At 38.9% G+C, this 19228-nt stretch overlaps 2 protein-coding genes and 5 long non-coding RNA genes across 7 annotated transcripts; 4 read left to right on the forward strand and 3 right to left on the reverse strand.

Moving 5' to 3' along the window:
* Positions 1-887: 887 nt before the first annotated feature.
* Positions 888-2821, forward strand: LOC129730524 (ruvB-like helicase 2). Its single transcript, XM_055689923.1, has 3 exons — positions 888-1022; positions 1219-1509; positions 1565-2821. Exons 2-3 carry the CDS (start codon positions 1246-1248, stop codon positions 2696-2698), a joined length of 1398 nt encoding a protein of 465 aa, XP_055545898.1. The 5' UTR covers positions 888-1022; positions 1219-1245; the 3' UTR covers positions 2699-2821.
* Positions 2822-2957: 136 nt separating this feature from the next.
* Positions 2958-4892, reverse strand: LOC129730525 (GILT-like protein 2). Its single transcript, XM_055689924.1, has 3 exons — positions 4292-4892; positions 4065-4229; positions 2958-3990 (listed from the first exon to the last, which is right to left on the reverse strand). Exons 1-3 carry the CDS (start codon positions 4400-4402, stop codon positions 3571-3573), a joined length of 696 nt encoding a protein of 231 aa, XP_055545899.1. The 5' UTR covers positions 4403-4892; the 3' UTR covers positions 2958-3570.
* A 429-nt stretch (positions 4893-5321) lies between these two features.
* LOC129730526 (uncharacterized) lies at positions 5322-6278 on the forward strand. Its single transcript, XR_008728866.1, has 3 exons — positions 5322-5464; positions 5539-5694; positions 5753-6278. It is a non-coding gene; the product is annotated as an uncharacterized LOC129730526 (long non-coding RNA).
* Positions 6263-7461, reverse strand: LOC129730527 (uncharacterized). The gene is made up of 2 exons (XR_008728867.1): positions 6455-7461; positions 6263-6397 (listed from the first exon to the last, which is right to left on the reverse strand). It is a non-coding gene; the product is annotated as an uncharacterized LOC129730527 (long non-coding RNA).
* Positions 7462-11101: 3640 nt separating this feature from the next.
* LOC129730528 (uncharacterized) lies at positions 11102-12784 on the forward strand. Its single transcript, XR_008728868.1, has 4 exons — positions 11102-11264; positions 11339-11494; positions 11553-12194; positions 12251-12784. It is a non-coding gene; the product is annotated as an uncharacterized LOC129730528 (long non-coding RNA).
* Positions 12760-14386, reverse strand: LOC129730529 (uncharacterized). Its single transcript, XR_008728869.1, has 2 exons — positions 12952-14386; positions 12760-12894 (listed from the first exon to the last, which is right to left on the reverse strand). It is a non-coding gene; the product is annotated as an uncharacterized LOC129730529 (long non-coding RNA).
* Positions 14387-17590: 3204 nt separating this feature from the next.
* On the forward strand, positions 17591-19220 carry LOC129730530 (uncharacterized). The gene is made up of 4 exons (XR_008728870.1): positions 17591-17763; positions 17838-17993; positions 18052-18693; positions 18750-19220. It is a non-coding gene; the product is annotated as an uncharacterized LOC129730530 (long non-coding RNA).
* The last annotated feature ends 8 nt before the right edge of the window (positions 19221-19228 follow it).

A 19228-nucleotide genomic window follows, 5' to 3' on the forward strand; every position in this document is an offset into this window, starting at 1 on the left:
TGTCCTGTGCACTTAAGAATTGGCTGCGAAGTCTGTTTGATAAGAAGGTCAAATTCCGATACGGAATGTAGAACTCAAGGCGTATCCAGCTAGAATTATGTTGTAAATTTTTCTATTTCTTTTAGACTCTTCTGATTGTGGCTCAATTCAAAATTATTTTCTTTTTTTTGATTTTAGAAGTATATTTTCCCTATTCTGAGCGCAATGGATAACTTCTTATTGTTTTTTTTTTTTCTAAGTTATAAAATAGCCTTTTGCAATTCGAGGTCGTTATGCGGTCATTTTCCATTTTACTCTTTTTTAGCCTTGACATAATTTTTGCGATATATTTTTTTGTTTTCCTTCAGAAGCATGTTCTCGCAATGTTATAACAACATTATTACAGATCATTTTTTTTAGCTTTTAAAAAAAATTATCGCAATTCTGTATAACTCTGATAAACACAGGTTTCGCCTTACAGCTCAAGCTGGAAAAAATGAAAGATTATTGCTTTTTAGCCGTTCCTGTGAATTTTATTATTTAGAAAAAGCAGATAAAACATAGAGAAGCAAAAAATCTTTAAAAGGGCATAAAGGTAGAAAATGATATCAGGTTGATTTTAGAGTAACGAATAAAGGCTGTTTAGAACCAGAAATTCACAGGAATGGTTAAACAACTATCATCTTTCATTTTATTCCAGCTTGAGCTCGTGAATAAAATCTGTGTGGTCCATTGTGAAGATTTTCAGACATTAAGTGACTATCTGATACTGTGCGGAACGAGCTGATGTTTTAAGCCTGCCAATTTATGAGTTTGCACCGCGGTTTACACTTACCCCACTTTACCTGAGTAGATACAACTCAATATATGAACCAATCTTAGTGGTGTGTATAAGTAAAATCATTCCTTACTGTCAAACATCAACGCGCAAGTGGATAAACGAAGCAAACACAACAAACATAACCCCCAAGTTTAAATTTCAGTATCGATTTCGATTCCGCCGTTCTCGGAAAGGTTATCAACGTTGTCGCAAAAACAAAAAGGTAAGTAGAACAATACAACTTATAGCGTTACCTGAAAGTTAGTTGAGGTATGATATTATATAATTTATTAATAAATCATGCTACATCAAATGTTATTTTATGATGTTACTTTCAATGCTTCCTGAGAACCTTCTAGCAGAACTGGTTGTCTTGGTGATATGTATATTCTGTTTTTCAATCAACGAAATATTTTCAGGCTATCATACTAGCATACAACAGAACGATGGCCGAACTTGACAAAATTGAGGTTCGAGATATCACCCGCATCGAGCGTATTGGCGCCCATTCGCATATCCGAGGATTAGGGCTAGACGATGTTTTGGAAGCGCGCTCAGTTTCGCAAGGCATGGTAGGGCAAAAAGACGCCCGTCGTGCCGCTGGCATTGTAGTGCAGATGGTACGCGAGGGCAAAATAGCCGGACGTTGCATCTTACTGGCCGGGGAACCAAGTACCGGTAAGACAGCTATCGCTGTTGGAATGGCACAGGTTAGTGAATCTATAGACAGTTTTATCTTTAAGTAACTTCATGCTCCCGATGTAGGCTTTAGGAAACGAAACCCCATTTACTAGTATGTCTGGCTCGGAAATATATTCCCTTGAGATGAACAAAACCGAAGCGCTTTCCCAGGCTCTACGGAGGAGTATTGGTGTTCGAATTAAGGAAGAAACCGAAATTATCGAAGGAGAGGTCGTGGAGATTCAAATAGATCGACCTGCAACGGGAACAGGACAAAAAGTTGGTAAAGTAACTATAAAAACTACCGATATGGAAACCAACTACGACCTTGGTAACAAGATTATTGAATGCTTCATGAAGGAGAAGATTCAGGCTGGAGATGTCATCACGATTGACAAAGCTTCCGGTAAAGTAAGCAAGCTAGGCAGAAGTTTTACCAGAGCACGGGACTATGATGCCACCGGAGCTCAGACTAGATTTGTTCAATGCCCGGAGGGTGAACTGCAAAAGAGAAAGGAAGTCGTTCATACCGTGACACTTCATGAAATTGACGTTATTAATAGCCGAACTCACGGATTCCTGGCACTTTTCGCGGGTGACACCGGAGAAATTAAACAGGAGGTACGCGATCAAATCAACAGCAAAGTACTGGAGTGGCGTGAAGAGGGAAAAGCGGAAATCAATCCTGGAGTACTGTTTATCGACGAAGCACATATGCTAGATATTGAATGTTTCTCTTATCTCAATCGAGCGCTTGAGAGTGATATGGCTCCGGTAGTAGTTATGGCCACCAACCGTGGCATAACCAAGATTCGCGGAACAAATTACCGCAGTCCCCATGGTATTCCGATCGATTTACTTGACCGGATGATCATTATAAGGACCGTCCCTTATTCAGCAAAAGAAATCAAAGAAATTCTCAAGATCCGCTGTGAAGAGGAAGACTGTCAAATCAAAGATGATGCATTGATGGTGTTGGGCCGCATCGCAACGGAAACCAGTCTTCGGTATGCCATACAATCGATAACAACAGCTCATCTGGTAAGTAAGCGGCGCAAGGCTACTGAAATTACTGTAGAAGACATTCGGAAAGTATACTCTTTGTTTTTGGATGAGAAACGCTCCAGTCAAATTATGAAGGAGTACCAGGATGAGTATATGTTCTACGATGATGGTGTTCCGCAGTCGGAACAGGCAATGGACGTTGAAACGAATTGAATTGGGTTATAACTTTAAAGTTCAAAGACATATTCCAGAGTGATGGAGATTTTCGCTAGTAATAACTAAACTTTAAGTTGAGGGAACTCACGATAAATAAAATCAGCTTTCGTTGTGAGAAAAGCATACAATAATTAGTCCGAAATTTCTAATGGTAACTTTCATTGACCTTAAAAACTTGTGTTTTTAATTCGCAAAAGGTCAATGCAGACAATTTTTTAACATATTTTTTGTGAGTCTGTTTTTCATAAAAGTTCAATTATTTTAATATAGGTTTGACTAATTTATTTTATTTCAAGCTATTCAATTATAATGTATGTATTTACGATGACCAATCGTTATGGTAATATTACGCATCTATTAAATAGATACTAATGCAGTTGATCAGTTAATATTGCTATAATATTTAAATCTAGAGGACATTCATCAGTACTAACGCTTACATATGTGTAGTTTTTCCTAGGTACACGGTTTTGGAGTTATTTTCTAATCACCATTCTAAAGTTACGAACATTGTAGACACATGAATATGGTTTGATACTTTTCACCATTGAAATAAGTAATGGTGTAGGAATACGATTTTCTTTAAATAGATGAAGTGTGTCACTAGCTTGATCAATTAGAAAATATAGGGAACATCGTTGACTATTAACAAAAACAATTTCTCACATCATTTGTAAACTTTCAACCTAATCGATGTATTTGGAAAAGTCTCTGTGGAGGGCTTTTTCTGTACGTTCGTAAACCTAAATCGAACCAAACTACTGCAGCAGCAGTAGAATAGAGCTTTGAATGCGTCCTGGAATCTGTCGGATCTCCTCGTACAACTCGTTTCGGAAGAAACGATTTATCGAGTAGAGCATCATCTGCTATCATTCGCATGATGCCGGTTTCGGTCCTCGTCCTGAAGCCACCTTGCATACCTCACTGAATAAATCCTTCAAAATAGAGGCCTGCCGTCCTAGCTGGCCATCGAGAGTAATCGTTGGAATGAACGAAACCTCCGGTCGCAGCGCATGGGTTGCTGCACCGTGCAGTTTAAGTAGCTCCGCACCATGCGGGCTATCGTAGCACTTCTGAATGGACTCAATTTCCACGGAGTTCTCTTTGGCACATCGGTAGAATGCATCTTTGGGGATGAGGTTGTCGCGGATCATGCAAGCGACCATATTTAGTCGCGTTTTCGCGTCGTGAACTGCCTCAACAACGCATGCATGAATAATGTTAGCTTCGCACTCAATTGGCCCATGCTGGCAGTCGAAGGATAGTGATCCGTCCGAGTTGGTACTGGTCTGTGATGTATAAGAAAAAGTAAAGGAATTAATCTAATCATATTTCACACAAGCAGAGTCTACGATTATCTTACCGTGGCCTTTCCATACGGCACAAACTGAATCTCAATAAGGCTTGGAGCACGCACAAAAGTGGGATGTAATTGCTTAAGAACGAAATTTTTGGAATCTGGACAAAGGGCTTCATAGTAGACCATCACATAGACGGGAGCATCTGACGGTCGATTTATTGATTCTTCCTGTAAAATTAATATTATTTTGCGTATCTAATAGTTCTGTAAAACAAATGGTTAAATCTTACCTGAAGTTCATTCGTCGTTTCTGGAGCATTGGAAAAACTCTTATACAGCAATATAAGTACGATCATAAAGATTAGCAGATAGATAATTCGCATTAAACGTTTTTGATACATTTTTATTTTATACTTGTTCACCAGGACTAGATATGATTACAGTACACAATAGAAAATCACACAGATCGCATCAACCGATTGCAGGCTAGCTTTCAAGTTTATTAATCTACTCTTAATATACGAATCCAATCATCGCTGCTGAATTGGCAATAATCTTTTATCAATCACAATCTGCTCAAAATGGACTGTGTCGAATAATTGAACTAGGCATTAAAAATAATTGAAGCTCTTACTTTTCAGAGTACCTTTGTAGTTTAGTAGTTTTTTCGAATTAACAGCAAAATATAAATGTACAAATAACAACAACCTAATCTATTTTTACACCTGAGCAATGCGTTTCAGAGTTTTCTAATGGAGTAATCAAATTGGAAACACGATAAAAAACACCTTTTTGGTTGGCTTTCGTTGCAGAATGTCCTTATCACGCAAAAAAATTGATGTGTGCTTCAATGGCGCTATTCACACCTTCTTGCGGACAGCAAAAGTGCATTCAGTTTATACCGCGAGTGACAATAGCAGCATGTGGCGCACTGTAAGTAAGAGCAAGACAACCTATCACTGTCATTGCGGTCATTGCTTTTTCGTTTGACAGTTCATTTTTATTTTGCATGCAGTGGCGCACGCTTTTGAAAAGCACTATATTAAAAGTATGGCTACGTTGCAGAAAGGTGTTCCAAACTTTCGCATAAAGCCCTGTTTAGGGTTTCAAGAGAAATGAAAATCTCATAAAAAATGTTAAAATTTTCGCGTGCGTTTCCATGCAACTTGTAATAATTTTGTTAATAATGGAACTGTAAACTGTAAATCTATTCGATCCAGTGAAATCGACGATGGTTGTATGATATACATACAGTTTGAAATATTTCATTCCGAATGTACTCCAATATAGTGCTTCAGACTTTCTGACATCACTGTTGCTGCGGGTGGTGTTTAGGTTGTTTTGTTCATATAGCAACCGTTGTCATTGTGTATTTTATTTCCACAATTTTCATTTCGCTTTTGATTTTAGATTCCGAAACAGGAAAGAACAAGCAGATATGTATTACCGCTTCGGAACCTTCGGTAAGCATAGATTTTTTTCCACACCGGCAATCGACATTGTAAGTGTTGGATGTAATAGAAATTTGTTCCATCAGGCAGGACTCAGGAGGAGCAATTCCACTCTGCAGATTGCGATCAAATTTGGGTGTCACTTCAGGATGTGATAAATATCGGCCAAGCTGAACAATTTAAGCCTATCGTCCCGGATATGTGTCTGGAGCACCTTTGGACAGAAAATGTAGCTTTTCAAAGTAAGTGTGCGGTAAAACTACAAATGAAAGATTTATCTAAACCAATGTCTTTTTCTAGGGGATTTCATGAAAAAACGTCCACTGGGTTTCGACAAGTAGACGTGATAAATGACTACCTACTGCTACGATCGAAGAAAATCACGACGATGAGAATCTAGGGATCCCTTTCCGATGTACGAACTATCCCGCTAAGGACGGTTTCAGTTCATATTGCTGAGAAGGAGGAGGAGGATACAATCACCGGAAGCGATCGCAGCGAGCATACCACTCGATATTTCCCACCGTATCATCCGTAATTTATATCCGCGATGTGTTGGAAATCGAGCCGCCATCCTTCGTGCCGCGCTATGTCGATAGTGGCAAATTGTGCTTGTCCGAAATCTGAAACTATCTGAAACAAAACGGAACCGAAATCTCCACCACATGCCTGTTTCAACAAGGATAATTGGAAAATTTTAGAGTGAGTAGATATCGGAAGACTGGTCAAGCTAGGCCAAGACCGGTTGCACAGTTCCAGAAAACTCTTAGATAGGCGATAGGATTTCGGCAATAATAGAAAATAATAAAATAAAATTTCAATTTATTTTGTCGAATCAAAGTTTCAATCTTTTGTCCGAACGTCCTGGATGGTCACGTTTCTCATGACCATGTCCGCAGGCTCTCCAACCGGTTTTACGACGGATGCAAATCAGTCCACCCAACGCTGAAATATAAAAACAAATTATAATATAATCTCAAGCTGTCAAATAACGATTTTCACTCGTAGGTAACCATGAAAAATCAACACCTTAGCGTTGTTGTTTGCCGAAGAAAAAATCCATAGCTACCAATAAACAAAACGACGATATTCAATCGTAGTACACTAGGCTATGCAAACCCTTACAATAATCATAAGAGGATAAGGATAGGATAGGAACGAACATACATTATTCTTGCTCCGTGATGGGATTGCTTAGAACGTGTTGGAAGAAGTTAAAACGCACGTTTGGGGCATGTGGCTGTTTGTGCCGGGACCGGAGTTCCGAAGAGGATGAAGTTTACAAAAATTCGAAGGAACAAACGATCCAACCGGCGTATTTCACTGCAGCGGAAAAAGTATTTCCTGATACATTGGCGCTAGCTGGATCGCTTGTACCATTGAACGATACACCGAATCCAACAATGTTCGCGAAATCTTATCCCAGCCTATTCTTACAGGAAGCGTTAGTTACCAGCATGATGGTGCTAACTGACAAACAACGTCGAAACACCTGGCCGCAATGTAGCGGAATGTCACAAACGAGATCGGTGGATTGCGATAGCCAAGGGTTGCTAAGACGTACTCGCCGCATGCAAAATCTTTGCGGCGAGGATGAAATATTCGTTTTTTGGATTTTTGTTACAGTTTTATATTTTGTTTGTGTAAGTTTTTTCTATATGCATCACATCATTGTATTGCTAATATTGCTTTGTAGTGATTATTGCATTTTGTTTGAGTTGTACATTTTTCTTGTGTGTATGTGTGGTGTGTATCTGTGTGTGTTGATATTGTGTATGTGTAGATTTGGAGTATGTAGCAAATAAGCAATGAATGGAAAATGGATGGCGGATAATGGAAGGATGATTAATGGATTATGGATGGATGGTGAATGGATGATTGAGGATGTATGCCGAATGACGGAACGAAAAAATCCTATCCTTATCCTCTTATCCTGTGTGTTTATGTTGTATGTTTGCAGTGAATGTTTTTCTTTTTCATAAACACACTTCATTTGAACAGTGTGTGTATGAAAAAGATGGAATGAACGAATGAAATTGTGTGTGTATGTGTATATGTATGAATCTTTTTTTTTTCATATACACACTACCGTTGTACAGTGTGTTTATGAAAAAAAAGGAATGAGAGGAAATGTTATGTATATGTTGTATGTTTGTAGCAAATGTTCTTTTTTATATACACACTTCTTTTGCAAAGTGTGTGTATAAAAAAGATGAAATGAAAGAAAGTGTGTATGTATGTGTATATTTTTGTAAGTTTTTTTTCATATACACACTTCCTTTGTACAGTGTGTTCATGAAAAAAAAGAGACGAGAGGAAATTTGTGTGTATTTGTAATAAGAGTTCATGTATATGTTGTATGTTTGTAGCGAATGTTTTTTTATACACACACCCCTTTGCATAGTGTGTGTATAAAAAAATAGAATGGAAGAATGTGTGTTTGTTAAATATTAGCGAATATTATAGATATAAAGAAGAATTCTTAACTATAACTTTGAGAGTAGCAATAGGTTTGAATTTGAAAATAAAAAAAAAATTGAAATAAAAAAAATTAAAATCGAAAAACGAATAAAATTTGCAGAATTAATTTAAGAAAATAAAGACTAAAGATAAGCCATTGTATTTTCTAATTTCTAAATTGGTAAGAAATGAGAAAATACAATTTAGCAGTTAGAAATTAGAAATAAAAATTAATAGTTGTGATTTGAACAGCAGGTATGAGGAAATTGATAGCTAAAAATTTTAAATTTGTAAGATATGTAATATGTAATTTGAAGTAAAAAAATAGTATTTTGAAACAATTATTTTTTTATTTTTAATATAAAGTTGGAGATTAGTAATGAGCTATTGAGAATTTGAAATTAGACATTGAAAATTTTAATTTGAAATTGGAAGCAGACTATTTAAGATTAGAAATAAGAGATTTAAGATTAGGACAGGAAGAGATTAGAAATAAGAAAATCAAGAATTTTGAAATGGAAAATATGAATTTGAAATGAGAAATTGAAAATTTGAAATTCTAACTTAAAATTTGGAAAATCAGTAATAAGGAATCGAAATTTAGAAATCAGACTAGAATTTGAAATTTTTGGGTTGCAAATGAGTCCGCCTCCACGTGGTGCAACCTGGGTAATGCTAAATGGACTCAATAAATTTATTGTAACAGAGCGATACAAAAATCACAAAATAAAAATTAAGTGCTAAGTAGGTATATATTTTTAAACAGAACATCAAGCTTTAACGAAATAAATCTAATGCTTCCAGTAGTGGTACTAATGGTTCGAGCAAAAATTACAAAAAAAAAAACCTGATTTACAATCCAATCAATTTATTACAGTTTTTACTGAAAATAAAACACACAATTTTCCCCTAAATGTATTGCTGATTGTATAACAATTCCCCGAAACCCATTTTCTCGAAAGATATTTCCCCGAATGTACCGATTCCCCGAAGATCATTTCCCCGAAAGATTTTTTCCCGAATGTACCAGTTCCCCGAAAAATATTTCCCCGAATGTAACACTACCCTGAAAAACGATTCCCCGAATGTAACATTTCCCCGAAGAATAATGTATCGTTTCCCGAATGAATCATTTTCCCAGAGGATGTTTCTCATATGTACTATTTTTTCGGAAACCACAACAGAAACGTTCTACTCTAGTTTATGTTTTCTGTCTAATTTTGATATTATCTACATTTTCAATTGTATATTTAAAGCTATATAATAATCAAATTCCATGAATAAGGTTACATAGAAATATTCATATATTTTAGTTTGGTATACTTTTGTATACTTAAAGCCATGGGCGCAACGAAGGAAAATTTCTAGGGGGGGCTAGTTTTCATGTATGTCATTTTAAAAAAGAGAAAAAAGAGTTTGAATATGCTTATTTAATGACGCTTAAAATAGTATCGTAAAAGCAAAAAAAATCACTTCGGAATAGAATCTCCGAAGATGTACTGAATATATTGAACACATCGTCAACGCCAAGCTCTTTCAGCAACAATGATTCGATATTGAGGAGAGCTAGATTTGGTAAACGGCTGGGCAGTGCTTTTTAACAATTCACCCGTACTAGTTAGAATAAAATAGACCCCAGTGTGGTTCAAGGCATAATGCCCTATTCCTACCTCCACGTGGTACCGACTGGGATACGAGCAACCAAGGAAAAACCGGTGAACCGGTGGGGTAGTTGTTCTCCTTAGAGAGCAGCTTGTCTGCGCGTCTACCCTACAGGCTAGGGGCGGCTCAAACTGCGACTGATCCGGACCGGACGGTTGAACTATGAAATGCGGTGTCTCACCAGCTACATCCATGGCGGCAGCTCCGTCGCGAGACTAGGCATCGCAGCCCTAGTAAGGCAGCATACTAAAATAAACATACTACGGAGAATCAAGAATTCAAAACGAACCGGAGCAATCGGCAATGACCCAGCCGACGAAATAAGGACGACGATTAGAAGCTCAGTACATGTAACAGTAGATCGCTTAACGACCCGGATGTCGACCGGATTCTGCTGGATCAGCTAGAACCCCGTCACTTCGACATCGTTGCGCTCCAGGAGCTTTGCCTGAAAGGAGAGAAGGTACGGTGGATTTGTGGCCGCAAGGCACAGTACCACCAAAGCGGCAGGCAATCAGCGACAGGTTGTGTTTGTTGAGAATTAAAGGCCGGTTCACTACACTATTCCCAATGTGCACTGCCCTCACGAAGGAAGACCTGATGCAGGGAAAGAAGCGTTCTACGCACAGCTGGAGAAACTCTACGATAGCTGCTCGCGTAGAGATATCAAGATCGTCGTTGGGGACATGAACGGAGGGATAGACTTATATAAGCCGGTTATCGGCCCGCACAGCCTGCTATGCACCAACTTCGCAGCTTCCCGCGGATTAGCAGTCCAAAGTCCCTTCTTACCTCGACCAACGTACAGCAAAACAAATTGACCACGTTCTCAACGACGGCCCGTTCTTCTCAGACATTACAAACGTACGCACCAATCACGGTGATGATCGGACATGACCACTTCGATACAAAAAACTACAAAACCCTGATAACCTGTAGTCCTCTACGGAAGTCCTTTTGATATTTTCGAACAGAAGGTGCCTATCGGCGAACAGAAGGTGACTATCTACGGCGGAGCACAAGCGGACGACGGATAATGGCTACAGCGCATGAACCATGAGCTACAAGCGCTGTTTGGAGAGAACCCCATTGCACACCTGGCGAGAGACAATAGGTTGCGGTGGGCCGGTCACATCGTAAGAATGCCGGACGACAACCTTCTCTTCAGCAACCCTACCAGCGCAAGAAATTAAGGGGCGCAGCGTGTATGATGGCTCGACCAGATCGAAAGAGACTTGCGAGTGATGAGACGTTGCAGAAAGGTGTTCCAAACTTTTGCATAAAGCCCTGTTTAGGGTTTCAAGAGAAATGAAAATCTCATAAAAAATGTGAAAATTTTCGCGTGCGTTTTCATGCAACTTGTAATAATTTTGTTAATAATGGAAGTGTAAACTGTAAATCTATTCGATCCAGTGAAATCGACGATGGTTGTATGATATACATACAGTTTGAAATATTTCATTCCGAATGTACTCCAATATAGTGCTTCAGACTTTCTGACATCACTGTTGCTGCGGGTGGTGTTTAGGTTGTTTTGTTCATATAGCAACCGTTGTCATTGTGTATTTTTTTTCCACAATTTTCATTTCGCTTTTGATTTTAGCCGCCCTTACAGTGTGCTGCAAAAAATCCGATTGATTCCGAAACAGGAAAGAACAAGCAGATAGGTATTACCGCCTCGGAACCTTCGGTAAGCATAGATTTTTTTCCACACCGGCAATCGACATTGTAAGTGTTGGATGTAATAGAAATTTGTTCCATCAGGCAGGACTCAGGAGGAGCAATTCCACTCTGCAGATTGCGATCAAATTTGGGTGTCACTTCAGGATGTGATAAATATCGGCCAAGCTGAACAATTTAAGCCTATCGTCCCGGATATGTGTCTGGAGCACCTTTGGACAGAAAATGTAGCTTTTGAAAGTAAGTGTGCGGTAAAACTACAAATGAAGGATTTATCTAAACCAATGTCTTTTTCTAGGGGATTTCATGAAAAAGCGTCCACTGGGTTTCGACAAGTAGACGTGATAAATGACTTCCTACTGCTACGATCGAAGAAAATCACGACGATGAGAATCCAGGGATCCCTTTCCGATGTACGAACTATCCCGCTAAGGACGGTTTCAGTTCATATTGCTGTTTGTTTGAAACGCATTCCAGCGCAAGAATTGCCTAACCGCTAGTACGGAATGTGAAACTCAATTTTGGCATGGCTTTTCCAGTAGCCGAAAGTGAACATTTGAACAACCGATTGCGGAAGCTGGGTTTGACTGGCAAAGGGAGTCGTTGGCTCGATCTGAATTATCTATAACAAGCGGAACCCTTCGGGGTACAATGGATCTGACTGTTGAGTTGGATATCCAAGTCGCCTTGCACACGGGAATTTATCTGGTCTGGTATCAAGGTACCGCCAAACGAACCCCGGAATTAAAAAAAAAAAAACACTTCGTTGAACATGAGCATTTTATGTGTTTTGTTGGCGAAGCAACTGTCGACGAAAAAAAATTAGCAGGCTGTGAGAAAAAGTCTCGAATGGATCTTTGAATGTCAGCAGCAGTAATTATACAAACGAAAATACTCTTGACGGGAGCGACCACGTCGCAAGCGTTGTACAAAATTTTCCGTAAGTAACGATTATGAAATACCAATTAGTTTAATAAATAAAAGTGACTCTTTTAGTTTTAGCGCGCCACAATGCCTCGACCATCGATCGTCATAGTTTCGGCACCTGAAAATGGGACATATAGGCTTATTCAACATGAGTACCGGTCAGTTGACTACGTCGAGTTCGAAACCATCCGCAAACGCACTTCCACCTTGGAGTAGGAGGAGGAGCATACGATCACCGGAAGCGATCGCAGCGAGCATACCACTCGATATTTCCCACCGTATCATCCGTAATTTATATCCGCGATGTGTTGGAAATCGAGCCGCCATCCTTCGTGCCGCGCTATGTCGATAGTGGCAAATTGTGCTTGTCCGAAATCTTAAACTATCTGAAACAAAACGGAACCGAAATCTCCACCACATACCTGTTTCAACAAGGATAATTGCAAAATTTTAGAGTGAGTAGATATCGGAAGACTGGTCAAGCTAGGCCAAGACCGGTTGCACAGGTCCAGAAAACTCTTAGATAGGCGATAGGATTTCGGCAATAATAGAAAATAATAAAATAAAATGAATGCTAATAAAATTTCAATTTATTTTGTCGAATCAAAGTTTCAATCTTTTGTCCGAACGTCCTGGATGGTCACGTTTCTCATGACCATGTCCGCAGGCTCTCCAACCGGTTTTACGACGGATGCAAATCAGTCCACCCAACGCTGAAATATAAAAACAAATTATAATATAATCTCAAGCTGTCAAATAACGATTTTCACTCGTAGGTAACCATGAAAAATCAACACCTTAGCGTTGTTGTTTGCCGAAGAAAAAATCCATAGCTACCAATAAACAAAACGACGATATTCAATCGTAGTACACTAGGCTATGCAAACCCTTACAATAATCATAAGAGGATAAGGATAGGATAGGAACGAACATACATTATTCTTGCTCCGTGATGGGATTGCTTAGAACGTGTTGGAAGAAGTTAAAACGCACGTTTGGGGCATGTGGCTGTTTGTGCCGGGACCGGAGTTCCGAAGAGGATGAAGTTTACAAAAATTCGAAGGAACAAACGATCCAACCGGCGTATTTCACTGCAGCGGAAAAAGTATTTCCTGATATATTGGCGCTAGCTGGATCGCTTGTACCATTGAACGATACACCGAATCCAACAATGTTCGCGAAATCTTATCCCAGCCTATTCTTACAGGAAGCGTTAGTTACCAGCATGATGGTGCTAACTGACAAACAACGTCGAAACACCTGGCCGCAATGTAGCGGAATGTCACAAACGAGATCGGTGGATTGCGATAGCCAAGGGTTGCTGAGACGTACTCGCCGCATGCAAAATCTTTGCGGCGAGGATGAAATATTCGTTTTTTGGATTTTTGTTACAGTTTTATATTTTGTTTGTGTAAGTTTTTTCTATATGCATCACATCATTGTATTGCTAATATTGCTTTGTAGTGATTATTGCATTTTGTTTGAGTTGTACATTTTTCTTGTGTGTATGTGTGGTGTGTATCTGTGTGTGTTGATATTGTGTATGTGTAGATTTGGAGTATGTAGCAAATAAGCAATGAATGGAAAATGGATGGCGGATAATGGAAGGATGATTAATGGATTATGGATGGATGGTGAATGGATGATTGAGGATGTATGCCGAATGACGGAACGAAAAAATCCTATCCTTATCCTCTTATCCTGTGTGTTTATGTTGTATGTTTGCAGTGAATGTTTTTCTTTTTCATAAACACACTTCATTTGAACAGTGTGTGTATGAAAAAGATGGAATGAACGAATGAAAGTGTGTGTGTATGTGTATATGTATGAATCTTTTTTTTTCATATACACACTACCGTTGTACAGTGTGTTTATGAAAAAAAAGGAATGAGAGGAAATGTTATGTATATGTTGTATGTTTGTAGCAAATGTTCTTTTTTATATACACACTTCTTTTGCAAAGTGTGTGTATAAAAAAGATGAAATGAAAGAAAGTGTGTATGTATGTGTATATTTTTGTAAGTTTTTTTTCATATACACACTTCCTTTGTACAGTGTGTTTATGAAAAAAAAAGAGACGAGAGGAAATTTGTGTGTATTTGTAATAAGAGTTCATGTATATGTTGTATGTTTGTAGCGAATGTTTTTTTATACACACACCCCTTTGCATAGTGTGTGTATAAAAAAATAGAATGGAAGAATGTGTGTTTGTTAAATATTAGCGAATATTATAGATATAAAGAAGAATTCTTAACTATAACTTTGAGAGTAGCAATAGGTTTGAATTTGAAAATAGAAAAAAAATTGAAATAAAAAAAATTAAAATCGAAAAACGAATAAAATTTGCAGAATTAATTTAAGAAAATAAAGACTAAAGATAAGACATTGTATTTTCTAATTTCTAAATTGGTAAGAAATGAGAAAATACAATTTAGCAGTTAGAAATTAGAAATAAAAATTAATAGTTGTGATTTGAACAGCAGGTATGAGGAAATTGATAGCTAAAAATTTTAAATTTGTAAGATATGTAATATGTAATTTGAAGTAAAAAAATAGTATTTTGAAACAATTATTTTTTTATTTTTAATATAAAGTTGGAGATTAGTAATGAGCTATTGAGAATTTGAAATTAGACATTGAAAATTTTAATTTGAAATTGGAAGCAGACTATTTAAGATTAGAAATAAGAGATTTAAGATTAGGACAGGAAGAGATTAGAAATAAGAAAATTAAGAATTTTGAAATGGAAAATATGAATTTGAAATGAGAAATTGAAAATTTGAAATTCTAACCTAAAATTTGGAAAATCAGTAATAAGGAATCGAAATTTAGAAATCAGACTAGAATTTGAAATTTTTGGGTTGCAAATGAGTCCGCCTCCACGTGGTGCAACCTGGGTAATGCTAAATGGACTCAATAAATTTATTGTAACAGAGCGATACAAAAATCACAAAATAAAAATTAAGTACTAAGTAGGTATATATTTTTAAACAGAACATCAAGCTTTAACGAAATAAATCTAATGCTTTCAGTAGTGGTACTAATGGTTCGAGCAAAAATTACAAAAAAAAAACAACCTGATTTACAATCCAATTAATTTATTACAGTTTTTACTGAAAATAAAACACACAATTTTCCCCTAAATGTATTGCTGATTTTATAACAATTCTCCGAAACCCATTTTCTCGAAAGATATTTCCCCGAATGTACCGATTCCCCGAAGATCATTTCCCCGAAAGATTTTTTCCCGAATGTACCAGTTCCCCGAAAAATATTTCCCCGAATGTAACACTACCCTGAAAAACGATTCCCCGAATGTAACATTTCCCCGAAGAATAATGTATCGTTTCCCGAATGAATCATTTTCCCAGAGGATGTTTCTCATATGTACTATTTTTTCGGAAACCACAACAGAAACGATCTACTGTAGTTTATGTTTTCTGTCTAATTTTGATATTATCTACATTTTCAATTGTATATTTAAAGCTATATAATAATCAAATTCCATGAATAAGGTTACATAGAAATATTCATATATTTTAGTTTGGTATACTTTTGTATACTTAAAGCCATGGGCGCAACGAAGGAAAATTTCTAGGGGGGGCTAGTTTTCATGTATGTCATTTTAAAAAAGAGAAAAAAGAGTTTGAATATGCTTATTTAATGACGCTTAAAATAGTATCGTAAAAGCAAAAAAAATCACTTCGGAATAGAATCTCCGAAGATGTACTGAATATATTGAACACATCGTCAACGCCAAGCTCTTTCAGCAACAATGATTCGATATTGAGGAGAGCTAGATTTGGTAAACGGCTGGGCAGTGCTTTTTAACAGTTCACCCGTACTAGTTAGAATAAAATAGACCCCAGTGTGGTTCAAGGCATAATGCCCTATTCCTACCTCCACGTGGTACCGACTGGGATACGAGCAACCAAGGAAAAACCGGTGAACCGGTGGGGTAGTTGTTCTCCTTAGAGAGCAGCTTGTCTGCGCGTCTACCCTACAGGCTAGGGGCGGCTCAAACTGCGACTGATCCGGACCGGACGGTTGAACTATGAAATGCGGTGTCTCACAAGCTACATCCATGGCGGCAGCTCCGTCGCGAGACTAGGCATCGCAGCCCTAGTAAGGCAGCATACTAAAATAAACATACTACGGAGAATCAAGAATTCAAAACGAACCGGAGCAATCGGCAATGACCCAGCCGACGAAATAAGGACGACGATTAGAAGCTCAGTACATGTAACAGTAGATCGCTTAACGACCCGGATGTCGACCGGATTCTGCTGGATCAGCTAGAACCCCGTCACTTCGACATCGTTGCGCTCCAGGAGCTTTGCCTGAAAGGAGAGAAGGTACGGTGGATTTGTGGCCGCAAGGCACAGTACCACCAAAGCGGCAGGCAATCAGCGACAGGTTGTGTTTGTTGAGAATTAAAGGCCGGTTCACTACACTATTCCCAATGTGCACTGCCCTCACGAAGGAAGACCTGATGCAGGGAAAGAAGCGTTCTACGCACAGCTGGAGAAACTCTACGATAGCTGCTCGCGTAGGGATATCAAGATCGTCGTTGGGGACATGAACGGAAGGATAGACTTATATAAGCCGGTTATCGGTCCGCACAGCCTGCTATGCACCAACTTCGCAGCTTCCCGCGGATTAGCAGTCCAAAGTCCCTTCTTACCTCGACCAACGTACAGCAAAACAAATTGACCACGTTCTCAACGACGGCCCGTTCTTCTCAGACATTACAAACGTACGCACCAATCACGGTGATGATCGGACATGACCACTTCGATACAAAAAACTACAAAACCCTGATAACCTGTAGTCCTCTACGGAAGTCCTTTTGATATTTTCGAACAGAAGGTGCCTATCGGCGAACAGAAGGTGACTATCTACGGCGGAGCACAAGCGGACGACGGATAATGGCTACAGCGCATGAACCATGAGCTACAAGCGCTGTTTGGAGAGAACCCCATTGCACACCTGGCGAGAGACAATAGGTTGCGGTGGGCCGGTCACATCGTAAGAATGCCGGACGACAACCTTCTCTTCAGCAACCCTACCAGCACAAGAAATTAAGGGGCGCAGCGTGTATGATGGCTCGACCAGATCGAAAGAGACTTGCGAGTGATGAGACGTTGCAGAAAGGTGTTCCAAACTTTTGCATAAAGCCCTGTTTAGGGTTTCAAGAGAAATGAAAATCTCATAAAAAATGTTAAAATTTTCGCGTGCGTTTTCATGCAACTTGTAATAATTTTGTTAATAATGGAAGTGTAAACTGTAAATCTATTCGATCCAGTGAAATCGACGATGGTTGTATGATATACATACAGTTTGAAATATTTCATTCCGAATGTACTCCAATATAGTGCTTCAGACTTTCTGACATCACTGTTGCTGCGGGTGGTGTTTAGGTTGTTTTGTTCATATAGCAACCGTTGTCATTGTGTATTTTATTTCCACAATTTTCATTTCGCTTTTGATTTTAGCCGCCCTTACAGTGTGCTGCAAAAAATCCGATTGATTCCGAAACAGGAAAGAACAAGCAGATAGGTATTACCGCCTCGGAACCTTCGGTAAGCATAGATTTTTTTCCACACCGGCAATCGACATTGTAAGTGTTGGATGTAATAGAAATTTGTTCCATCAGGCAGGACTCAGGAGGAGCAATTCCACTCTGCAGATTGCGATCAAATTTGGGTGTCACTTCAGGATGTGATAAATATCGGCCAAGCTGAACAATTTAAGCCTATCGTCCCGGATATGTGTCTGGAGCACCTTTGGACAGAAAATGTAGCTTTTGAAAGTAAGTGTGCGGTAAAACTACAAATGAAGGATTTATCTAAACCAATGTCTTTTTCTAGGGGATTTCATGAAAAAGCGTCCACTGGGTTTCGACAAGTAGACGTGATAAATGACTTCCTACTGCTACGATCGAAGAAAATCACGACGATGAGAATCCAGGGATCCCTTTCCGATGTACGAACTATCCCGCTAAGGACGGTTTCAGTTCATATTGCTGTTTGTTTGAAACGCATTCCAGCGCAAGAATTGCCTAACCGCTAGTACGGAATGTGAAACTCAATTTTGGCATGGCTTTTCCAGTAGCCGAAAGTGAACATTTGAACAACCGATTGCGGAGCTGGGTTTGACTGGCAAAGGGAGTCGTTGGCTCGATCTGAATTATCTATGACAAGCGGAACCCTTCGGGGTACAATGGATCTGACTGTTGAGTTGGATATCCAAGTCGCCTTGCACACGGGAATTTATCTGGTCTGGTATCAAGGTACCGCCAAACGAACCACGGAATCAAAAAAAAAAAAAACACTTCGTTGAACATGAGCATTTTATGTGTTTTGTTGGCGAAGCAACTGTCGACGAAAAAAAATTAGCAGGCTGTGAGAAAAAGTCTCGAATGGATCTTTGAATGTCAGCAGCAGTAATTATACAAACGAAAATACTCTTGACGGGAGCGACCACGTCGCAAGCGTTGTACAAAATTTTCCGTAAGTAACGATTATGAAATACCAATTAGTTTAATAAATAAAAGTGACTCTTTTAGTTTTAGCGCGCCACAATGCCTCGACCATCGATCGTCATAGTTTCGGCACCTGAAAATGGGACATATAGGCTTATTCAACATGAGTACCGGTCAGTTGACTACGTCGAGTTCGAAACCATCCGCAAACGCACTTCCACCTTGGAGTAGGAGGAGGAGCATACGATCACCGGAAGCGATCGCAGCGAGCATACCACTCGATATTTCCCACCGTATCATCCGTAATTTATATCCGCGATGTGTTGGAAATCGAGCCGCCATCCTTCGTGCCGCGCTATGTCGATAGTGGCAAATTGTGCTTGTCCGAAATCTGAAACTATCTGACACAAAACGGAACCGAAATCTCCACCACATACCTGTTTCAACAAGGATAATTGCAAAATTTTAGAGTGAGTAGATATCGGAAGACTGTTCAAGCTAGGCCAAGACCGGTTGCACAGTTCCAGAAAACTCTTAGATAGGCGATAGGATTTCGGCAATAA

This window comes from Wyeomyia smithii, chromosome 3, assembly GCF_029784165.1.
Source record: "Wyeomyia smithii strain HCP4-BCI-WySm-NY-G18 chromosome 3, ASM2978416v1, whole genome shotgun sequence".
Classification (NCBI taxonomy): Eukaryota; Metazoa; Arthropoda; class Insecta; order Diptera; family Culicidae; genus Wyeomyia; species Wyeomyia smithii.